General features: G+C 41.2%; 1 protein-coding gene across 1 annotated transcript in view; it reads right to left on the bottom strand.

Moving 5' to 3' along the window:
• Positions 1 to 24,000, bottom strand: part of cacng3b (calcium channel, voltage-dependent, gamma subunit 3b) — a 43,752-nt gene extending 19,752 nt beyond the window's left edge. The window contains exon 1 of the mRNA XM_079623846.1: positions 23,036 to 24,000. Within this exon, the coding sequence (XP_079479972.1) occupies positions 23,036 to 23,246 (211 nt within the window). The 5' untranslated portion in view covers positions 23,247 to 24,000. The remainder of the gene's footprint in view (positions 1 to 23,035) is intronic.
• Between the last annotated feature and the right edge of the window lie 394 nt (positions 24,001 to 24,394).

Genomic DNA, 24,394 nt, shown 5'->3' with positions numbered 1-24,394 from the left:
CAATGATCTCCTTGGAGAGAGAGTCCCCTTATCCACACCCGATCTATTCTCTCCGCAAGAGGGGATACTTCGGCTGGTGGTCCCAGGGTGATCAGATTTTTCTATCGCCGCATCACAAGGTGGGCATAGGTACACTGGAGAAGACTCGGCTGTGCTGCCTCCTCCGGGTGTGCCAGCATTGTCCGAGTCTGAACCAGAACTCTATGCCACGCCATGTCCCGAGCGCTTAAGGCTTGATGATCGGTTTTTGGGAACGCACCGACACACGTCGGACCGCCCCCAATTCCTTTCTTCCCGGACGTGCATGAAGAGGTCATGAGACTACTCAGCGGGCTCTTCCGCCTTCTCTGCCCTCGATGAGGTCGCGCCCAGTGTGTACACTGGGGTTCCGCCTCCACTGGCATGGCGACCCTAAGCACCCACCCACCCCAAAGCCAGTAGGTTTTTTGTCTACTCCGGTGGCAGAGACCTATAGAGCTGCAGGGCTGCCTGCCGCCTCACTGCATGCTATGCCCATCCTTCAGGCCAAGGGTGCTCATTGCTAATGCACGAGGGTGGGGCTGGTCCAGGGCTCTTGCAAGAGTTGCGTGCCGCCACCGGCCTCGCTATACGGGCGACGAAGGTGAACACATGCTCCCTGGGTCCGGTGATGTCCACATATGTGGTCTTGGAAAAACTGGCTTAGCCTGGTTGATATGCGCGAGGCTGAGCGAACCCGCTTCCTCAACTCGCCATATCCCAGACTGGCCTCTTCGGCGGCGCAGTCAAGGACTCTGCCCACAGTTCTCGGCCGCCCAGAAGCAGACTGAGGCTCTGATCCCGCGGCCAGCTGCTCAGCCGCCGGCTCAGCCGCCTCAGTCTCCTCAGTCTGCTCGCCCTCCTGCGACTCTCCCAGCCAGCCCTAGCAGCAGCCTTCACCCAGGCCGTGCCGTGGAGTTAGTCGCAGGAAGGCGCCCCAGCCCATACCAGCCCCGCAGCGATGCGGCGCTCCCGTTACGGGCAGCTCAGAGATGGGTTGCAGTTCTTTCTAGGAGGTGGTTGCAGGGCCACTCATTCCCCCGGTGGAGGGCCAGGGAAGAACCACTTCTTACAAAAAACTGTCATTCCCATCTCTGAGCACACAGAGTTCTCGGATGACAGTGCGCACCGCTCACGGGCCTAGAGCAGGCACCCTTGGAACGCTGGTCCTTCCCTGGCCTCCTCTGTCAGGACGCGGCTAATGACCGTGCCACCACACCGTGCCGCTATGCCACCCACGTCCGGGCCAGTCATTCCGCTTCGCTACACCACCGAGGGTACGTCTGTGGTTCGCTTGACCCCGCTGGCACAGTCCTTGGGAGCCTGGCTAGAGCTTCCCAACCTGTCCCGCTGGGTCGCGAGAACCATCAGGCTCGGCTACTCGATTCAGTTTGCACGGTCTCCTCCCCGCTTCAGGGGAGTCTGCTTCACTATGGTCGTGGCAATGCCCTGTCATAAGAGCGGAGGTCGCCACCCTACTGGCAAAGGGTGCGATCGAGACTGTCCCTCCAGCCGAAATGAGGTCCGGCTTCTACAGCCCCTACTTCATTGTACCCAAGAAAACCGGTGGGTTAAAGTCAATCCTGGACTTGCGCCTCTTGGACCGTTCACTTCACAGTCTTCCGTTCAAGATGCTCACGGCCAAACGCATTTTTGATGGTGTGAGGCCACAGGATTGGTTTGCAGCGATCGACCTGAAGGACACCAACTTCCATGTCTCCATTCTTAGACCGTTCTTATGGTTTGCTTTCGAGAGGCGGGCATACCAGTACGCGGTTCTCCCATTCGGGCTAGCCCTGTCTCCTTGCATCTTCACGAAGGTCATCGAGGCAGCCCTTGTGTCGCTACGGCAACACGGGGTTCGCATCCTGAACTATCTCGACGACTGGCTGATACTAGCTCACTCTCGAGACCAGGTTTGCGAACACAGGGACCTAGTGCTCCGGCACCTAGCTCGTCTGTGCCTTCGGGTCAACTGGGAGAAGAGCAAACTTTGCCCCGTGCAGAGGATGTCTTTTCTCGGTATGGAAATCGACTCGGTCGCCATGTGCGCGTAGCCAACGAGCAAGCGCGCGCAGTCACTGCTAACTTGCCTGAGACAATTCGAGGGCAAGAGTGTGGTTCCACTGAAACTTTTTCAGAGGCTCCTGGGGCATATGGCATCTGCAGCAACGCCGCTCGGATTGCTTCATATAAGACCGCTTCAGCACTGGCTTCGCGATCGAGTCCCGAGGTGGGCATGGCAACAAGGCACGCTCCGAGTACTAGTTACTCCGACCTTCCGTCAGACCTTCACCCCGTGGACGAACCTCAGCTTTCTATGGGCCGGAGTGCTCTTAGATCGAGTTTCCAGGCATGTTGTCTCAACAGATGCCTCCACCACGGGCTGGGGCGCCATGTGCAATGAACATGCTGCCGTGGGCTCCTGGACAGGACCACACCGCCTTTCGCATGTCAATTGCCTCGAGTTGCTGTCAGTACGTCTCGCTACTGAGAAAGGAGGAAGAACCTGCTTTCTCAGGAACGGGGCACCCTGTGGCACCCTGTGATCTTTGGAACCTCCACGTGTGGCTCCTGGACGGGACGTGGTAGGTTTGAGTACCCTACCACTAGCGGTGGTGGCTAACATCCCTTCCGCTAGAGCGTCGTCTACCAGACATGCCTACACGTTGAATTGGAACCTCTTCGTCTCCTGGTGCTCTTCTCACCGAGAAGACCCCAGAAAATGCCCGATCAGTGTCGTGCTTTCCTTCCTGCAAGACGGGTTAGAGCGAAGGCTTTCTCCATCCACCCTGAAAGTGTATGTTGCCGCTATCGCCGCACATCACGACGCAGTCGAAGGTAAGTCTGTGGGAAAGCACGACCTGGTCATCAGGTTCCTGAGAGGAGTGAGGAGACTGAATCCTCCTCGCCCTCCTCTCGTTCCCTCTCGGGACCTCTCAGTGGTTCTAACTGCCCTGCAGAGTGCTCCCTTTGAACCTCTGCAATCAGTGGAGCTTAAGTTCCTGTCAATCAATCAATCACGTAACAGCGCTCCTGGTTGCATTGGCCTCCATCAAGAGGGTAGGGGACCTGCACGCATTTTCTGTAGACAAAGCGTGCCTAGAATTCGGGCCGGCCTATTCTCATGTGATCCTGAGACCCTGGCCTGGATATGTGCCCAAGGTTCCCACCACTCCTTTCCGGGACCAGGTGGTGAACCTGCAAGCGCTGCCCCTGGAGGAGGCAGACCCAGCCTTGGCACTGCTCTGTCCAGTACGCGCCCTCCGTGCTTACGTAGACAGAACGAAGTGTTTCAGGACCTCAGACCAGCTCTTTGTCTGTTATGGTGGGTTGCTGAAGGGAAAAGCTCTCTCCAAACAAAGGTTGACCCACTCGATCGTGGACGCCATTGCTTTGGCATACCAGCAGCAAGGTCGACCGTGCCCCCTTATTGTGAAGGGCCTCTCCACCCGAAGAGTGGCCTCATCTTGGGCTCTAGCGCATGGCGCCTCGCAAACAGACATCTGCAGAGCTGTAGGCTGGGCCACACCCAACACATTCACCAGATTCTACAATCTCCGAGTGGAGCCAGTGTCCTCCCGTGTACTCGCTTCAACCAGCCGGTACTACGACCCTGCTCAGGTGTCCTCGCTTGCTCGACACTCCACGGACTGGATACGTGCGACATTCTCCTCAGGTGAGCCTCACAAGCCCTGAGTTCCTCCAGCGCTGTTGACGTGAACGCCAGAGTTATGCCTCCGGCAGCTTTCGCAATTGGCTAGGTGCCGCCATGTGCATGGTTCCCCCTCTGGGTGACCCCCACATGTGTATTTCCACTGTAAGCCTCTCTGAGCATGTGTCTTTCCCTTGGCAAGCCACTCTGCCACCCCTAGGGTTGAAATATTCCACCCTGCGGGCTGGACACCCTCCGGGTCATATGTGTATTCTGTAAGTCCCGTTCCATGAGTAGCACTCCCTGAGTTCCCTGCCACGTCCGCTCTACCGCTGGAACAGCCTGAGTTCAGTCTTGGCTCCTCACCGAAGAAACATATCTGCATGTTGCAGAGTCGTCCTCCCTTTTATACCCACGCGGTGGGGCAGAGTTACGCTATGCACATCCCGCAGAACCATGGCATTTCCTTGCCATTGGCTCGTTTTATTTCTTTCGAACATGATAGGCTTCTAAGCGAACCCCATTTCGTCGTCATTCGACGTAACGTCTCCGTTCCCTACTCACATCCGTAACCGAGACGTTCAACATGATGAAATGTTAGAATATGATCAGTTATTCCAATGTTGATCTAGCTTACTGCTAGTCTCATACAAACAAACTAACAAATAGAATAATTATAACTTTCATAACACTCAAATGCAGTTTAGTGTGATAGTGGAGACCAAGTGAAACAGCACTGCGTTACCTCACAAGATTCATTCGTCTAATAAACTGACCTGTGCGAGTATTAATTCAGAACTTGCGGGTATAGTTCGGTAGAATGAAATGTCCTTATTCCTGTATATTCGCGGGACTCACGTGTGGCGCTGATATCTGTCTCTCATTAGCAATCGTGCCCTGTTTCATACCACAGTCATGTTAAAAACATCAATGTATTCACTCATCCATAAACATTTTTAGATCATTCGGCATGACGACAAGTCCCATCATTCCATTTATCAATGCGTCATCAACCTACGACTTTGTTATTGTAAGAGGTTAGCGACCCCTAGCGGCAATTTTTTTTTACATATTGTAGCTTTAAAGGTATAGTTCCCCAATTTTTTTTTATTTAGTCACCCTCAAATTATTCCAAACCTATATGAATTTCTTTCTTCTGCTGAACACAAAAGAAGATGTTTTGAAGAATGTCGGTAATCAAACAGTTGATGGGCCCTATTGAAAATATGATGGGGCCCATTAACTGTTTGGTTACTCATATTCTTCAAAATATCTTCTTTTGTTCAGCAGAAAAAACCTAACCTAACGTTACTAAACTTTTAAAATTTAAAATAAAATAAAAAACTTATCTTTTAAATATTTTTAAAAAATGAGAGCATGACCAAAAGTAGGTTTTGTCAGATTTAGCTCACTTCTGGGTATAAATGTGTCCCCAAAATTTGATTAATTAGGTGCAGACATACACACATATAAACAGTAGTTTCTAGCACTCTGGCTTTTGGAATGTCAACTGAAAGACAGTCATCTCATCTCATATTTCAATAAATTACATGTCCACTGCCTGTGTCCACACTTATCTGTCTAGCGTAGTGTGAAGTACAATCAGGCGTCTCCATCCTCCAATGAGCTGCGATGGATTACAGCGGCGCTAAAAGCATCATAAGACCCAGCATCTGCTTTTACCTACAATCACTCAGATTTAGAGCCCTACTCTTTGTCTCCATTAAACATAACAAACCTGCAGAATGACTGCATGTTTGTCACAACTTCAGTTGCAGACCTGTCAGAGAGGACGGGTGAATGCATTAGCAAGGAAGTATTTCATTAGCTTTTATCTTTGTGTTTACTATCATTACAAACAGCCTGTGAATAAATAAAAAGAACACTGATGCTATTAGCTGAAAGGGTCCCCTGGAAAACGTCTGCAAGGAATCCTTTGTATTGGAATTAAAAGTCCTAATTTGGTTTCTATGCTGACAATGCAATGATTCAGAATAATCTGATTAGGAAATTCAAACACTGTTTCCTTTACACACACACACACACACACACACACACACACACACACACACACACACACACACACACACACACACACACACACACACACACACACACACACACACACACACACACACACACACACACACACACACACACACACACACACACACACACAAACACAAACTTTTTCAATGTTGCTGTCTGCAGGTGGAAAGATTTGTCTTCATCACTACTTTGAGGTCTCATTGACCCTTTTGTCTCAGGACCCTCTTAAAACAATTAGTCACATCTGAGTCTCTGTTTCACACTTTAAGCTAATGGAGTGCTTGTGCTCAATAGAGACATTGAGAGAGAGAGAAGGGGGAAAGCAAGTAGTTTACAGTCAATATTGAGGTAAAATCACCAGAGACATGTTTTCAATTAAAGGCTACCCTTGTGCGGATTAGAAAACAACTCATCCAGTTGTGTTGATTCGAGCCTCTGGGTCTCCGCATTGGAGAGAAGTTGAAAAGAGCGGTGAGTCCTGTGGGTCGGGGGCTGTCGCCGCACTGACACACCTCCAGCTTGAATAATTCAACAGAGATCTCCTCAAAGGTGACAGCTTTGTTGAACGAGACCAGAAAGATTAAGGAACTGATTGAGACATTTTCCACCCAGTCCTCCCTTCTTCCCTTCCTCCTCTTGGATTGTGTAGCCAGTGCAACTCTCTGGCCCATTCAGCGCACCTCTAAACAGATAAAGCGACACTTTTATAAAAGGAAAAAGAGAAAGGGGAATGAAAAGGGGCTTTTGTGTTGCTCTGCATCGCCGCTCTCGTCCGCTGGTCCTGTGTGGCCAGGGGTGGGTGGCTGTGGGCGCAGTGAAGAGCTCTGCCACTGGAGCTCCTCTGATAGCACACAAGCCTGCCTCATTCTGAGTGACACACGGTTAGTCACACTTCAGAGAAATACATGCTCAGCTTAATTTGCCTATGCATTCACCCTCAGCTTAAAGGGAACTTACAGTCAAAGTGTAAAGACTTCATTTGTGCTGAACAGAGCAACGGAGCAGAAGTCAGCATTTCCATAAAATTTCCTGTCAAGCAAGATTTCATCCTGTTTCTGGAATATGATGGCCAAATACAGTGATGATTTTAGGGGCAATCTTAAAGCCTTTTTTTTAGTGTGTTGTTCTACAAATATAGATTACGCGATTAATCGAATCCAAAATAAAAGTTTGTTTACACATAATATATGTGTGTGTATTGTGTATAATTATTTTGTATATATAAATACACACACATGCATATATATATATTTGAGAAATATTTGCATTTATATACTGCATATATATTTGTATATGATTTATATTATATATATATATATATATATATATATATATATATATATATATATTATATAAATATAACTATTTTATATATACATGCATGTGTGTGTATTTATATATACAAAATAATTATACACAATACACACACATATATTATGTAAACACAAACTTTTATTTTGTTTAATACAGCCCTACTTTTGGATTACACTGTGCTGCTTTTCCATCGGTTTTCTATGTAAACATTGACATGTTTTACCGCTGCACTAGTGTCTAGCAAAAACGTGGCACTCAAGTTCAACTTTTTAAAAATATGACTCAAGAGTCTCATGTTTTTTTACATTATGGGCCCTATCTGGCACCCAGCGCAATTGACTTTGAACACCGACGCATGTATCATTCCTATTTTGCACCCGCGCACAGCGGACTTTTCCCTCCACAGACGCACGTCGGTAAATTAGGGAATGAACTTGCGCTCGCGTGGGCGGTTCGGCGCAAAGAGGAGACGTGTTCAGGCGCAAAAGTTCCCTGGTGCTATTTTCCAGTTTTAGAAAGCAATTGCGCAACTGACCAGGAAAAAAACAGTCTAAAGACAGTGGCGCGTTGCGCGTTAGTGATATGGTATTTTAAGGGCGCGTGCTTGGCCATAATGTAGCGTGTTAACGCGCATCCACTTTGATTCTCTAATCTAAACAGACGCAGCAGTTTTCATTTTTGCAAATCATACATTATTACAAGGAAAAATATTAACACACGAGGGAAATCATTGTTGTGTCCGTGAAGATGTGGAAAAGATCTATCTAGATAAAAAAAATAATAATCAAGATTAGGCTACACATTTACCCAAATTATACGCCTGTTTAACCGAAGCTAATTTGGGTGGGTTTCTCCCATCACCCCCAATGTCACTTCTCTGTGTTTTACGGCCCTGACGAGAACGTCGGTCTCCTCGGCTGTGAACCGCTTCTGGCGTGCGCTGGCAAATCCGACGTTATAATAGCGATCCGCCATGGAACAAGCGCGCCTGCTCTTAAAGGGAATGTGAGATGACGCTCTGATTGGTTTATTTCACGTTACGCCCAAACCACACCTATGAATAATGAAGCTACTTCAGACCAACCCCTTTTAGATTTGCAACAGGCACAAGAGGCATTTATCCCGCCGGGAAAATAGCAACAGCGCCGGGATCCGCCCACAAAGTTACTTGCGCTTTGCGCTTTGACACTTGTGTTTCAGATCGTTAAAATAGGGCCCTATGTGTGAATGGCCACTATAAGGCTGTCTCAAACGGTACGCAGCTGGACCTAAAATGAACACTCGCCAAGCACCAAATGCCAGTAAAAATCGGGCAATGTCGAGTATATGAAACGGTGTCAATCGCCAGTTGGCGGGTAATATTTTTATGAATTCTAACATCGCAATGTTGAGAACATGAACGTAAACAAATATGAACAACGCCCAGGACAGTTCTCAGGGCAGCGCTGGATTGTCACAAGAGTTAAAGCCTTGCCAACTTAAATATTCAAGTCCAAGATGATGCGAAAGGGAACTCAATTCGTTACGAGCGTGATGTGTGGAAAGTTTTGTGTGCGCACACATTTGAAGCACGCAACCAAAAATCTGTGTCTCTTCTTGCGCTTGAAAAGACAAGTTCACCAAACAATTCTTTCAAAATTCCCATCTCTTTGAGTGTAAACAGTAAAGAAAGATATTTACCTAGTCTTAAGTGCACTAGGTCTTAAAGTGACAGCAGCCTAATGTTTCTGCTGCTATATTTTTGATGTTAATAAAACAACAAAGGACAAAGAAAAAAAATCACTGATCTTGACTGAACAACTTTTGTAACTTTAATAAGGATTAATCTATGTTTAATTTATACAGTGATGACTATCCAGCGTTATTTTACATTTGATTATGCAATGTATCTACCTCAAAACTACTTGTCTTTAATAATGTTTTAAATTCCTATTAGTTAGGCTAATAGTTTTAGTTGTGGTATCAAAATTTTGGTGTCATAACTGCCTGTTTTTGCAAAAACAATTTCATGGCCAGGGAAAAATATTTATGGCTGGTAAATTTTCACACTGACCATTTGCAGGTGTTGCAAAAAGTTAGTTTTAGGCCTTGGTAGGCAGCATAATTATGTTTAGAATAACTTGTTTTGAACAAAATATAGGACAGCATAGAAGTGCATAGAAATAAAAAAATACATATCTAAGACGGCAGATGAGTTTAGAGAATGCTTTGTTTAAATACTTTACAATATGAATATATTTTTAAATGTTATTTTAAATGTTATATTTAAAACAGACTACTTTACTAAATATTTGTATTTTGTGTGCTTTATACTGTGAATAACAGACTGATTCAAAATCAATACCAATACATAAGAGCACTTTTCCAGAAATCAGACCACACTGTTTACTATATGTTTTTTTTCATTTATCGCCATTGGCTAGTTTTAGGTTGTTTTTTTTTGGGTCAGTGTCAGAAGCGGAAGAGTTTTATTTTGACTCACTGAGAGCGCCAGTGTCTGAACGCAGATGTACAGTCGCTCCCATTCTCCATGTTTATTAAAAATGATATGATAGAACTGTTATACGCATCTATAATTTGAACAAGTCTTTGAATAGCTAATAAACATTTAATTCCCCCCTCCCATATGATTCATTTTCAAATTATTTATTTCTAATTTTGTAATAAAATAAATATACAATTCATTACACCAATTGTTATGCATGTGTTAAAATGTCATATATTGGTTATATATTGATTGCTTTGGCATTACTGGTCACGGTGTAAAGTAAGACATGTTCCTGGATCAACATATTTTGTTGATCCTGGAACAATATCCTGCTCGAAAATGTTGTCCTAATGCTATCTCCTAAACACAACCCTACACATGAGTTACCCTTCAAATCAGAGGGAAATGATAACACTGGTGTAGAAGCACCTAACTTTGGTTATAAACCTAAACTTGACATAAACTGTAAACTTTTGATTGGAATGTTGTTTCCAGGATCAACAAAGGTGTTGATCCAGGAACATGTTGTACGTGGTGAAATCACATTCACAGTCATGGTCTACCCTGCTCTCTAATTGTTGACATTTTTTTTGCGCCACATTCAGTACACACTACACACATCAAATTAAATTCACAGCCACTGAAAATAGGCACAGAATGAAAGATCAACTTTGGGATTTCAATTGGAGATCATTTAAATGAAGATCTGGATTATTGAGCTAGCCATGGCTTGTGCCAGTCAGATCCAGCAACAGCACTGCTCCTTTCTGCTGCTTTTAATGACCTGTGTACGTTTAATTTTGCAGGTAGGGTCTGAAAATTAAGGCCCAGCTTGCAGACAGACTGATTGGCCTAATGGTTTTGACACGGTGAGTCATCCACATTTATTAGGCATGGTTTTAATGATCCTCCACAGGGCACAATATCTTTGCACAATAATATTCCTACCAACACGAGAAGCGCACTTACAAGCCCGCTAATTCAACTAAACACAACAAGGCAAGGACCGCTTTATTTGAGCTCTGAGATAAGCGAAGACATGGGGCGTCCATGTTAAATCATGTTCCTGGTGAATGGGGTAATAAATGTGCAATGTGCCCTGTCTAAGACAACTGGGACGGGACTCAAAGACTGTACAAGAGGTAATCTTCTTCCACTTGTGGCGTCGATTGCCCCGCTCGCCCGCACACTCGGCTGCAGTTAGCTGCTTATTACTGTTGTCTCAGCAGGGCCCAATAACTATTCTTGTTTATTTAAGTCCGCTACTCCTGCTTTGGTCTTTTCCATTAAATGGAGTCTTCCACTTCACAAGACGGGTAGAGGGGTTGTGCAGCAGCTGATACAGGCAGACACTTTCTCTAGAACCACAGGGATTCTTGAATGCCTCTCAGGGACTGTGAGTGATACTGAGGTGTTCAGGTTTACATCACTCCAGGACAAAATATCTTCCTTTCCTTACAGAAGTGTTATCCCCATTCAAGTAAGTAAGTGCCCCCTTAGAAGTGGATTAGCAATGCAATTTCCAAGACAAAATAATATCATATCATTATTTGTTTCTAAATAAAGACAATTGTATATTTGTCTACAATACTATGCCAAAGAAATCACCCATTCATAATATACACTACTGTGCAAAATTGTAGATTTTTTTATATTTTTTTTTTATAAATATCTTATGCTCACCATTTATTTAATTAAAAAATGCGGGAAAACAATATTGTGAAAAGCAATATTGTGAAATGTTATTGCAATTTAAAAGTACTGTTTTAAATTTAAATAGGCTATGTATATTACAATGCAATATTCTTGTGATGCAATGCTGAATTTTTAGCATCATTACTTCAGTCTTTAGTGTAATGATGAATTGCTGCTCAATAATTTATTTTATTTTATTATTATCAATGTTGAAAACAGTAGTGCTGCTTGATATTTTTGTGGAAACCGTGATACCTTTTTCAGGAATCTTTCAAAAATAGAAAGTAATAGTTTGTTGGGCAACATCCTTGCCCAACAAAAATATTAATTTCTTAAAATTGCGGTGGTGTATGTATCAAACATATTTACTTTTGCAATCATCAGAACAAAAATTCATACAGGTTTGGAATGACATGGTAAGTAAATAATGACATAATTTTCACTTTTACCATAAAGTTATACTATATATTCTTATAGTTTTTTTTTTAACCTGTATGTATTTTGAAGAATGTTTCAACTCATACAATGTTCATACAATGTAATTCAGTACGGGCACTCTTTCATTGTATTTTTTCAAAATGTGTGTGTGTGTGTGTGTGTGTGTGTGTGTGTGTGTGTGTGTGTGTGTGTGTGTGTGTGTGTGTGTGTGTGTGTTCCACATAACAAAGAAAGTCATACATGTTTAGAAAGACATGACGGTAAGTACACAATGACATACATTTCATTTGTCATTGGGTGTATTCTTCCTTTAAATATTTCTAAAACATAAAAAAAACTAAACATGACCTAAATAGTTCGACATGAAAAACAGACCCAAACCTGGACTGAAATCTGCCAGTTTGTTGGGTAGCAGACTGCTAACTCACCCCAGAAAGGCCAAAGTGCTTTGACAGAGGAATGACAGTATTCATCTAAAGTGGGCTGCAATCCCTATTTGTAATTCAATGAGACCATCTTGTCTTTTGGTTGCCAAAGACCGAGCTCATGAATATTTGGGCTTACTGTGCAAAACAAGACAGCAGAACCATGAAAGTGAACACATTTTGTGTGGGAGCTAATCCTAAAAGGCCGTATGTTCGGCCGATAAATGTTTGCCCTACACCATCGGAGCCTGATCCGAGGGATGAGAAGTGTTCTGCTGAAGTTTACGGGAAGTATGGGAAGGGCTCAAACTTAAAATTGCACTTAAGTATACTTGTACATATACTGACAGAAAAGTCTAAGTATATTTGGTCTACACTTGTACTTAATATTTTGATTTGTAGTTGTGTTTAATCTTTTGATTGAGTAGCCTACTAAATACTTTTTTCATAAAGTTTAACATGTTTTATAAACTTAAACTTTTTGAAAATATTGATTTATAAAGAAAACAGAGTTGTTCTTAATTCTGAATATCTACATTTTTGTGTAGGCTAGCCACTGGTAGTGTACATAGGAATTTACTTCTATGTTTTACTTGGATGTTTGGGCTCTAATTTACTTTTTAATTTTAATCTACTTTACTCTTTCCCCGCCATTGACTGAATTTTCACGCTATCCATGTTTTCACTGTTATACGGCACGGTGCGCTATTATGCATCTTCTGAAATGGTACAGTATCTCCGCATCAAAACTATTTTTTTTACAGTCTATGATCAAAGCACAGGTGAAGAAGAAGCAGAAACATGTGTTAGTGTTAGAAAAATGTGATAGAGCTTACAAAAATGTAAAATAAAGTGATCATCAAACATTAAACATCTAAATAGGATACCTTTTTAGGAACATGCAAAAATAATATATAAATAGTAAACTATCATTATGACGTTATGTTCACTTAAAGAAAACTTACAAGTATACTTGCAGTATAAAACTGCTAAACTAGTTTACAGAGAGTACACTTCAAAGTGTACCTTCATAAACTAAAAACTGTGATACACGCATTTGACTAGTAAACTATCAGTATACCTATGTCCATTTATAGTATAATTGCAATGCAAACGAAAAACTTAAATGTGGACTCAAAATGTACTACTGTCACAAATAAAGTAACAGTAGTAATAATAAGTATACTAATAAGTACACAGTAGTAAAACAATTATACTAAGTTTACTACTGTTACACTTAAATTAACAGTAGTAATACTAAGTATACTAAGAATACAGTTTTTTTGTAAGGGAAGCCAGCTGGTACATACATGTGAATCTGACTGCAGCCAATTCAGATTCTGAGATTGCTGTGAAAGCAAATTTTTCTGACACACATCGAATGGTCTTCATCTCATGGCTATTCAGAGCCAATGTGCTTGATTTAGTTTTCCATGAAAAGGAAGATGCTGCCTGTGCAAGCCAGCCAAAGGTTCCTGCCAGCCCATTCTCCACAGAGGGGTCTCCTCAGGCGCGGGCCAACATCGAGTTTAATGGACTTATTTGGCTTGTTCACACTCTAGCAGCGCTGCCCGTATTCCCGCAGAGGTGCAGTCGACACACATACACATCAATATTCAGTTCTATCCCTCCCTGATCCCTTTGCTTTCTTATTATCCCTAATAAAATACGTATAACATACAAAAGCTCGGGAATAGTGCTGGACATCTACATGCAATGTGCCAAAAACTGTTACACATGAGTGGATGCAAGTGAGTAAACAACCGGGGCTTAAGGGAGATAACGGCACTTAATAACATAGGGGAGGAACACGGCTTTTTCAGCAGGCTTCCTAATCACAATACTCCAGGAGATCGCAGAAACACAAGACGGATAGCTCATAAAAACAGGGACACAGCCATAACTATTGTTCGGCGGTGAGCTTATGAACCCCCGCAGGTGGACATGCTGCAGATATTGAAGACACTTACTCATTGCCAAAGCCACAATAATTCTCGCGGTGACTTGTGCAGACAGGCCGGTGTGGTTGCTACTTTGAAGAGCTATAGCGAGACTATTGAGCTCTAAGTACATTAAGACAAACACCCCAGAGGCCAACACAATCAATGTTTGCCCAAGGAGTGTGAAAGTCTGTGTTTGACACCGCAAAGGATCTTGGGACTGCCGGACCTATTGTTGTTTAGTGTCAGATAAAGCTAAGCATTTAGATATAACAATTGTGTGGGCATGCATGCAGTCTTTCTAGTGTTTCTTCAACTACTGGCACCTTTATGTCCCAGGGGTATTTTATTTCCAACCTAGATCTTCAAACTAATATGTATGCAAAAAAAATCATAGAAACTTTTCACAAGTGCCTTTCGTGTAGATTTTATTCTTTTACTTTTATCGTAGACCTAGCGTTTTAATATAGATGTCGTCATGACACAATCTTTTCTTCCGTATTTTGATGTACATCTGAGTGAATTGGAGTATCGAAAAAAAATCCAAGCAGATCAGCTGAATGTGTGAGCTTGCAGTCGATTGTAAGACAGAGGCAGGGTTTAAGTAAATAATTTACACAATAAGTCCGGAGACATCACCAGAGAGAAGTCTGACGTTTTACCAGAAGATCAAGCTATTATTTTATAAATAAAAAACACGGATGAATCGCTCACAATAGGATCAATTACATGCATTTGAAATGCATTCTACATACATACAGTACATACATTAGAGTGAAATAAAGATTTTTTTTATGTTTTTGTGTGAAAACAGGATTGCACCAATATACAAGTTCTCAACAAGAATACTGTGATAAGCCAATAATTATAATGACTCATAATCAATAAATGGCCAAAATTCTAATAATGTTCTTAATAACTAAAAAATAAAACCAAAAGTGAATTTAGACATCACATCATTACAATGTGAGTATGAAAAAGCCATATTCATTTTGAGCTTTGCTAAAGATTATGTTTAACAGTGTTAAGATAAGTGTTTTTAGAGATTTACTTTATGTGAGTGTTAAATGATGGCAATAATCTAAATGTAAAAAAAGGAGAAATGTGCAAGACCAAAAATATTAAATATTACAAATTTTCGGGCCAGATTTAATAACAGCTTGTGCCAGAGCAAACCCTCTTTTAGTGTTTAAATACTACTGTCAGGATTTACTAAAGACACGCAGTGAAAAATGATCACTGAAAAGCCGTGGACAGGGTTATTTTTGCGGCTGACCTTATTACATATGCATTTGTAGGAGTTTCCCTTTCAGATGCAGAATGTATGGGTGGGTAGCCTTTAAATGAATCATGTAAGGTGATTTACTAAAGTTTGCGCAAGTCAATTAACTGGTATTTGCGCCATTATTTACTGTCCAAAAAAAGCATGTCTTAAACCAGATTGCGTTGATCATTATGTAAATCTAGCCTAGTCTGTGTTCTTTAATTTAATGTCAGTAAATCACTGCAGAAATTTCCACTTCCATCAGCTCTTTTATAGGATTGCGCTCTCGTGCTAATTTGCCCTGCTTAGTAAATCTGGCCTAAATATCCAAAATTGGCGGATACCAATAAATGACATAAAATATCTAATATCAGCTGATAATTGATATGGAACCCATAGTATATCAAGCATCTCTGTACTCTGCAAAAGTATCTTAGAACACAGTAACAATCATATGATATAAGTAAGTGTTTGTGAGCAGCATATATTTATGTCTATCAAATTTATGCAAAAATTGTGAAAAATATTGATTAATGAATTTAAACACCTCATCTTTGACATTCTCCTTTGCGAGTGATAACAAAGTAACAGTACTAGTGGCAGAGCAAATGGGCCACACACACAAAGATGGATTGCCAGCAATGCATTCTCAGAAGCCCTGTTATCACCTAAATCAACACTCATTGAAAAGTGTTTGCACAAACAGATTTTTCAGGCCTGCTTTCTCGTGGCACCCTGTCCCTCTCATCAATATAATACAGTCTCTTACTTTATTCCGCGCTCCCCCTTTCACCGTAACCAATACGAAATCCATCCTAGCCTTGGCATTTCCATCTCAAGATAATGTGAGCCACTTAGTATCTCTGGCAGGACTCTGTGAATATGTGTGCGTTTTTATGTACAGTATAGAGTGGGCAAGTGTCCAAAAGAAAGTGTTTGGGGTCATAAGAGGACCTGGCGACATCCATAAAACTATATCTTGCTCCTTAGTAAATGGCTTTCAAATAACAGCACATATATAAATATAATCTATCGTCCTTGATGCAAACCCAGTTACTTGTCACCAGTCTTTGATCAGTGTTCTGCTACCTTTGAGACTAATGCATGACTGATTGTGCAGCTTTTGAAAGGGTAATTAAAGTTAACCCAAAACACTTTCTCACAAAATGTGACGCAGCCCCGTATGAATGCAGACCAGAGTGACGGGTTCACACCGCAACCTCACTTTCTATAGCTCGGGTACAGACCCACAGGAGTGGGGGCTGGCCGTGTTATCTATGGTCGCTGAGCCTCTGAGATGGGGAGGAGACGCAGGGAGCTATTTTTGCAAGCTTAACCAATGCTGTTAGAGGATCTATCAAGAGTAATTTGCCTCACAAAGGTCATCGCAGCCAGGGGCAGAGGCAGCATCACAGGCAGGAGCCTGGAACAGCAGTGACTCACTATGGTCCACATTCTCCTGCCGGCTTCACAGGACGCCATGTATCCACCACATGAAATCAACACACTGTCACGGAGGGATAAACTAGCATCAATATTGCATTGATTTTGCATGGCGTTAGATATTAATACATCGGTTGCTAAACGTTGCATGGTTTCAGAAGCCCAGCCTATACAAAGTGCAAAAATTCTGCTCTTAAACATAATAGTCAAAGTGCATGGTGGGCACGCTGTATTTTCAGCAATTCGTTCAATGCCTTACACTCCGAAAACAGTAAGGAACATGCAAGGTTCCTGAGTTTCCATTGGCCATAGACAATAGACTGGAATAGACAATGGGTCTCATATCATGATTCATCAATGACTTTCACAGTAAAATATATTCTACATTTACGAGGAAAAAATGTAGGAACAACTTAAACCATGCATGCAAAAATCACTATGGGTGGCCCTATAAACATTAAGTGTATATATATAAAAACACACACACACACTTAACATTTCTAGGGCCACCCATAGTGTTATATATATATATATATATATATATATATATATATAACACTATGTATATATATATATATATATATATATAACACTATGTATATATATATATATAGGCCTATATATATAAAAAAGTAAGAAAAGGTAAATGAGAAGGCAATTTGAAAGAAATCTGTAATCTGGGTCTGTATAAAAAGTGTTTATTGTGTTCGAATTGGTTTGCTTGACGAGGTTAAGAACAAATTCATGTGCAAACACACATGTTGTGAATTAGACAGAAACTTTTCCTCTACATAATCCACAGAATTATTAGTGTATGAGACCCAGGGCCCTATTTTAACGATCTGAAACGCAAGTATCAAACGCGAAACGCAAGTAACTTTGTGGGCGGATCCCGGGCGCTGTTGCTATTATTTTTCCTGGTCAGTGGCAGAATTGTTTTTTTTTAAAACTCCAAAATAGCACCGGGGGACATTTGCGCCGGAACACGCCTCCTCTTTTCGCTAAACCGCCGCAGGAGCGCAAGTCCATTCCCTAATTTACCGACGTGCGTCTGTGGTGGGAAAAGTCTGCTTAGCGCGGGTGCAAAATAGGAATGATACATGCGTTGGTGTACAAAGTCAATTGCGCTGGGTGCAAGATAGGGCCCCCAGTGCTCTTTGGAATACTTAATTCTGATTGGTCATTCACAGCAGTCAGAGAATTTCTAATAGGCAACACTTTATACACTTTTATACGATTGTTTAGTACATTGTAATGAACTAAATCAAAAAGCTTTAAGATAATTTACAAGTAAAATTATACAAAAGTTTCCACTCAAATCAATATTTAATGCCCACATATTTATTTATGGTGGCCATATTAATGTACAGCCAATTGGTAATTATTGCAAAAAATTGGTAAGGCGGAGTGCATTATCGCTTACATACTTCACCATAAAGTACAGGCTGCTTTCTTGTTGTCATTTAAAATAAGGAGTTTTCTTCAAATGCCCCACATAAGTCTTTACACAAAAATATGTAGGAGCTCATGTTAGAGGCACTAAATGAAAATGGTGAAAGCATATCTGACTGTTATACTGACTGGGCTTTAACACAAAGAAACATTCATTATTAATTTCTTCTGCTCATTTAAATTGCCACCAAAAAAAAAAAAAATCTGCTAGCGTATAGATAAAAAGTGTATTTCCACAATGTACTGCAAAGTGCTGACAAGTTTCTTCCATTACTAGTGCAATAATAAATGAAGTCCACTGTAGCCGTGTGTTTTAGCCCAACCTTTTGTTCCCAGTCTAACAGCTCTCACTCGCACCTTTAGTGCACATTAAAAAGGCAAAAACACAGGGCCCCATGCCTGCGGAGTGTCCCGAGTGGCAGTGTAAGTGGTTATGAGGTACAATAGTATGTTCACATCCCAACGAGCCAATCTCATTGTCCGTTTAGGGATATGTGCACTGGTGCGTGCGCATCTCCCCATGCATGTTTGACACATGTTTGAGAGGCCATGTGATGGCCGGGCAGCATCTCATGCTTTCCGTATTTCCGTTTTTCCAAAGCCTTGGTGAACAAGGGGAGGAGGAGGATGCAAGCAGGGTTGAGGATGGGGGAAGGTATGGAGATAGAGCAGTGGGCCTATATCGCAGACGGGAGCGGCTGGTTACCAAGGAGATGTGTGTGCGTGATGAGAGTGTATGAGACAGGCTTTGCTTGGGTGCACACTTGGAAGGAAGAGTCCCTCTTCATCACACCCTGCTTTGCCTCTCTCTCTCCCCCTTCCCTCCCCACCTCAGTTCCCAGGTCATCATTTATCCTGAGCAAGGCCAAACTGTTCCCCTGAGATCCACCTGCACTTGAGGACGTACTGCATTAATCTTACACCTCCATTCAGCAAATGAACCCGTGTTGAATTCCACCGGAGCATTCCCTTATTATTACGTACATAACCGCTAATGTGCCTCCCTATGATGACATGTGATGCAACACGCCATATATTTAACCCTCATGGTCTGTTTGGGAGGTCTCAAGGCCTGTTTAATAGCTTGAAAAATATACTTAATATATTCGGGTATCAGGTTGATACTTTGTGACTTGAGAATTGATCATAAACACAAAAAAAATGAAAAATCTGAAAAATGAAAAATGTTACATCACTTCTGTTTTGGTCTCACAGACCCACGATATAAACCATGATTAAATGTAATGGATTTTCTGAAATTGTACACATACAGTTGTGATTTGTTTAGTTTTTTTCTTACTAGAATTGCTGGAATTTATACTAGTCACATATCTAATAAGTGCATGACTAAACTGTACTACTGTACTTTAGTAACAGATAGCTAAAGTTTTAAAACGATCTGCTGACTGGGTTATTGATTTGACTATGGAGCACATGAAATAAATTCTGAAAGGTTAATTTTGAAATTACTATCATTGTTAGGCATACACTACTGTTAAAAATAGTTTGGGGTCAGTAAGAATTTTTAACGTTTTGAAAGACTGCATTTATTTGATAAAAAATTAGGTAAAAAAAAGTTATATTGTGAAATATTATTACAATTTAAAATTCTTTTTGAATATACTTTAAAATGTAATTTATTCCTGTGATGCAAATCTGAATTTTCAGCATCATTACTCCAGTCTTCAGTGTCACATGATCATTCAGAAATCAGTCTAATATGATGATTTGATGTTCAAGAAATATTTCTCCTTATTATCACCAATGTTAAAAATGGTTGTGCTGTTTATTATTTTTGTGAAAACCATGATTCTATTTTTTGAATCTAAAGTTCTAAAGAGTATGAATAGAAAGTTCAAAAGAACATTTATTTTAAAAAACATATATCTTTTGTAACATTTTAAATATTTACTGTCACTTACAGTCAATTGAATGCATACTTGATTATAAATAATAAAAATAAAAATAAAGAAACCTTACTGACCCCAAACATGTGAACCCATACATTAATAACAATACCGGTAAGTATATTTTCCAAAGAACACAAGGCTTAATAAAGTCATGCCTTTTGGTAACTGTTTCAATGAAAATTAGAACAGTGTGCAGTGAATCACAACCTCACGCTGATTCATATCATTCATATGAATTCTAATAGTCTGATATGTTGTTTGCTTCAAATATATGACTGTACCTTCAGCCTTTGGCATTTAAACTGTAATTACGTGGTAGGAATCAAGATCTTAAGTGAATCTTATGGCCCATCAAATTCAAGTCGCACTTCAGTTCACAGCTTTTCCAGGAAGTCTCGATCAGTACTTGCTGTTTTGGCCTCCTGCAGAGACGATCATTTACATATTGGCACACAGAGCTGCACTTGACGAACTCCTCCCAGAGTGTTTAACACATCTGGCTGCTGGACATGTAAGGAGGCTGAAGAGAAAGCTAGCATGACCTGACAGACTACCGAAAACGCAAACAAACATTGACTTACACTCCCTCCTTAACACTAACGTCTCAATCAGCTATTCAACAAATGCACTTCCAATACACCTCTTTTTTTCAAAGTGGAAACGTCTCTCTTGGTGCTTTAGCCTAAAACTATAAGCATCCAAACTATCATCATTAAAGGGATGGTTCATCCAAAAATGTATGCATGTATGCATGTCGTTTCAAACTTGTATGACTTTCTTGGTGACACACAAAAGAAGATATTTTGAGAAATGCCCCAGTGTTTTTTTGGTCAGTCAATGAAAGTCCAAGGGGTCCAACGTTGTTTTAGACCACACTGACTTTCATTGCATGCTCAAAAACAAAGGTCTTGTACAAAATATCTTATTTTGTGTTCAGCTGAAGAACGTCATGGGTGAGTAATGAGATAACTTTTAGTTGCACTATCACAAACACAAGACCAATAATCACAAAGAGGCCAAATCTTTTAAGAACGGTAAGTGAAGATAAATATTTAAAGTCATCTGAATTGGCATTCACAACCCTTTTTATTTCAGAATTTAACACCTTATGAGAATGAAATACTATTGGATTGTGAAAAGTGGGTGTTTCATACAAGAATCGCTAAAATGTGTCTAAATACCTATTTTGCTATTGGTTAACATGATCAAATAGGCTGCCTGGTCTAGATGACGTCAGCATGAAGGTTGCTTCCAGAAAGAGAAGATATTATGATTATAGTAGATATTTTGATTAAAGATTACAAAATCAAACATTTGTTTCTATGAAATAATATCCACTGATGAATCATTCACAATGAGACCAGAAATGTGCATTAAGAAAGTAAAAAGGGTCAATGGTGGTTCCATGATGATTTTGAATAACATCAACAGGCAAAGCAAAGCTGTCATGCATGGAGAAACATGCTGAAGGTAGTAAGCGGCCGTAGAGCATACCCAACACTTGAAGGTTATATTCAGAGAGGCTGGTCATGTAGTCTTGTCCAGCAGAAAGCCTCATTATTACCTTCCTCAAAGATTTATGTCCAGACAAGCATAGACCATGACTCAGAGTGATAGGTTTCTACTTAGACGGATCAATCCCTCATTGATATTAAGCAAATACATCATGAGAATCTTTTTGAGATTTAAAGTGGATCAAATATGGCTGTGGGTATCTGTGCACTGGGTGACAGTGACATACACTTCAATTAAATTAATACTGAAAAGTCAATCACTGGATTTGTGTAATCTGCCATGGCCACATCTATTGGATTGCGCCCATCCCTTTCAATTAAAGATGAGGATCTTCCCATCACACTGCAGTCATGTCACCTCTCTGCGTTCCCTGGGGCAGGAGATTAATCAAAGTTTGAAAAGACATTATGAAGTACATTATTTCGCTCCCAGTCAAGCAGTGTCAGGGCTGCCAAAACCTAAACTGCATGGAATTAGAATGAATCCATCCAGAAGACAAAGGCAAGGAAAGAGAGGGAAGATAAGGAGAAAAATTAGGAAAATAGAGGAAGAGGATAAAAGGAACAAGTAATCATCATGTTTTAGGGGTATGTGATGTACATTTGAATTACAGGGTGTTTTAGACTCCATAGGGTATTTTGTTGAGCTCACTGTACTTATGTAAGGCTGAGGGCTTAGTTTGAATTGACTTTTATTTCCCCTCAAAAAGCTGCTTTGTGGGTGAGGTGGTACAACACGCTGTTCACTATCATTCAGAGCACCTTGATTGACAGAACGGTGTGGCTGATCACACCTTCACGAGAGAATAAATATACTAGGTAATATTGGTAATAATCTTGCACTCAGGCAGACACCAAAAGCAATAGCCAGGTATTATGTGTCAACAGCTTGCAATACTGAGAGATTTGTAGAATAAAGTGATTTTATTGAACTGCAATATAAGGTAATCAATATGACTGCCCATCTTATTTTGGATTGACAAGTGAGTAATTCGACAATTTAGCCCTGATCTATTGGTTATATGACAGTTGCAATCATCATGCTGCCTATTTAAAAGACTCAATTTGTGACGGTGGGAAAATAGCTTCAAAAAGCCTTCAATTAATTTAAGCAGTTGGGATATTGTAGCAGTTGTATAGTTAACAGCAGTTAGCAGTTGTAAATATTGTAGTATAAAAGTAAATTCTGGTGATAGATTGAGGTTAGTAGTGCTTCCAGTATGTCACATTAAATAAAACTCAGTTTAATCGTCAGTGAACAGTGGTGTATACTAGAAAAGCCATAGTCTATACTAGAATCTTAAGATAGATAGATAGATAGATAGATAGATAGATAGATAGATAGATAGATAGATAGATAGATAGATAGATAGATAGATAGATAGATAGATAGATAGATAAGTTGGACTCGCACGCACAAAACGTCTTACCTTCCAGACAGCAGGTTCTCCAGAGCCCTGAATGGGTCATGACTTCCTCATTCTTCCTGCTCGTCTCGTTCTCGTTATTACTTTTGACCCGGCACACTCCTCGTGAGTACAGCCAATAGTCCGTTCCCACAGCGATGGTCATCAGGCTGAACGCGGCGAAAGCGCCCACTGTAGTGATGAGCATTTGGACTCCTCTGTCACACATCAACATTTTGCCTCATTTCAGGATGGGGGGTCAATACAAGGTTCTTAGCGTGTCTCACAAAACCTCCTAGCCTGCCTGGTGTGCGGACTCCATGCTCCAATCGACTTCAGAAGCTCATACCATTATTATGTGTTGATTTCTGGGGTGTCGAGACTGTTGCAGTCGCTGTTGGTGCTTCTCAAGTTCAGTAGAAGCCTCACAGTGTTCCCATCGCTTAAGCGAAGAGCTATTTGTTTCTCATTCTGGGTTGTGAAAAAAAAAACTGTTATCGAGGAACAGTCTCTCATCAGCACCACAGCATTTTGCAATTGAGGTACTAGGCTAAACGAATGACACGATGTTTCGCCTGTGACTTCTTGAAAACAACGTTGTTTCCCGTAAACGTCAAAAGATCAGTGTTTATGCATGGAGATTAAGTATCAAAAATACTGTCCCTTATTAATCCATCGAAAAATACCTTCGTTCAACGGATGCATCCGGTATTTTTCTCTAAAACACAAGAGAAGAGTAAAATATCCCACTTCATGGTCAGCTTGTCTCTCCAAAATTCCCCTTCAGATCTGGCGAATTACAAAAAAAATACATTGGATTACATATGTAGCAGCATGTATAAGGCACCCTATCAATAAGTGGTCGTTTAAATGAACATAATCCCAGCACTTGTAATTGCTGTCAACGGTGATGCTGGTGCCCGCAAATGTGTTTTACAGCAATGACAGCTCCCACGTTCCTCCCGAATCCGCTGGTTTGAAACACCGCCCACAGAGGGAGCGCGCTGGCTGCCGCTGTCCGCGCTGAATGGACGAAGCCTCTCGTCTAATCTCGGAGTTTCTCCCCGCACAGCGCCCCTGGCTCAACCAATGTGCTACTTAAGGCCTTCATATGCAAAGATATGGGTAAGAAGCGATGCATGAAAAATCGGACCCTGGAGAACAGGAACGTCCTTAAAGAGCCACCGACATTTTCGATGATTTCCTCCATGGAGACCTTCATATGGACAATTCTGTAGAGTTTTATAGATCACTGGATAATTTGGATTCTTAGGGATATGATGAGAGTACAATTAAAAGTTGCACGACTTCCATTGACTTTTATTTGTGTGCTTTTTTTATTTAATTATTTTTCTTTTCTTTTCTTTTATTTAAGTAATTTAT

This window comes from Phoxinus phoxinus (genome assembly GCF_949152265.1).
Source record: "Phoxinus phoxinus genome assembly, chromosome: 1".
NCBI lineage: Eukaryota > Metazoa > Chordata > Actinopteri > Cypriniformes > Leuciscidae > Phoxinus > Phoxinus phoxinus.
The sequence above is the reverse complement of the archived record's forward strand: the minus strand, read 5'-3'. Positions and strand labels throughout refer to the sequence as shown.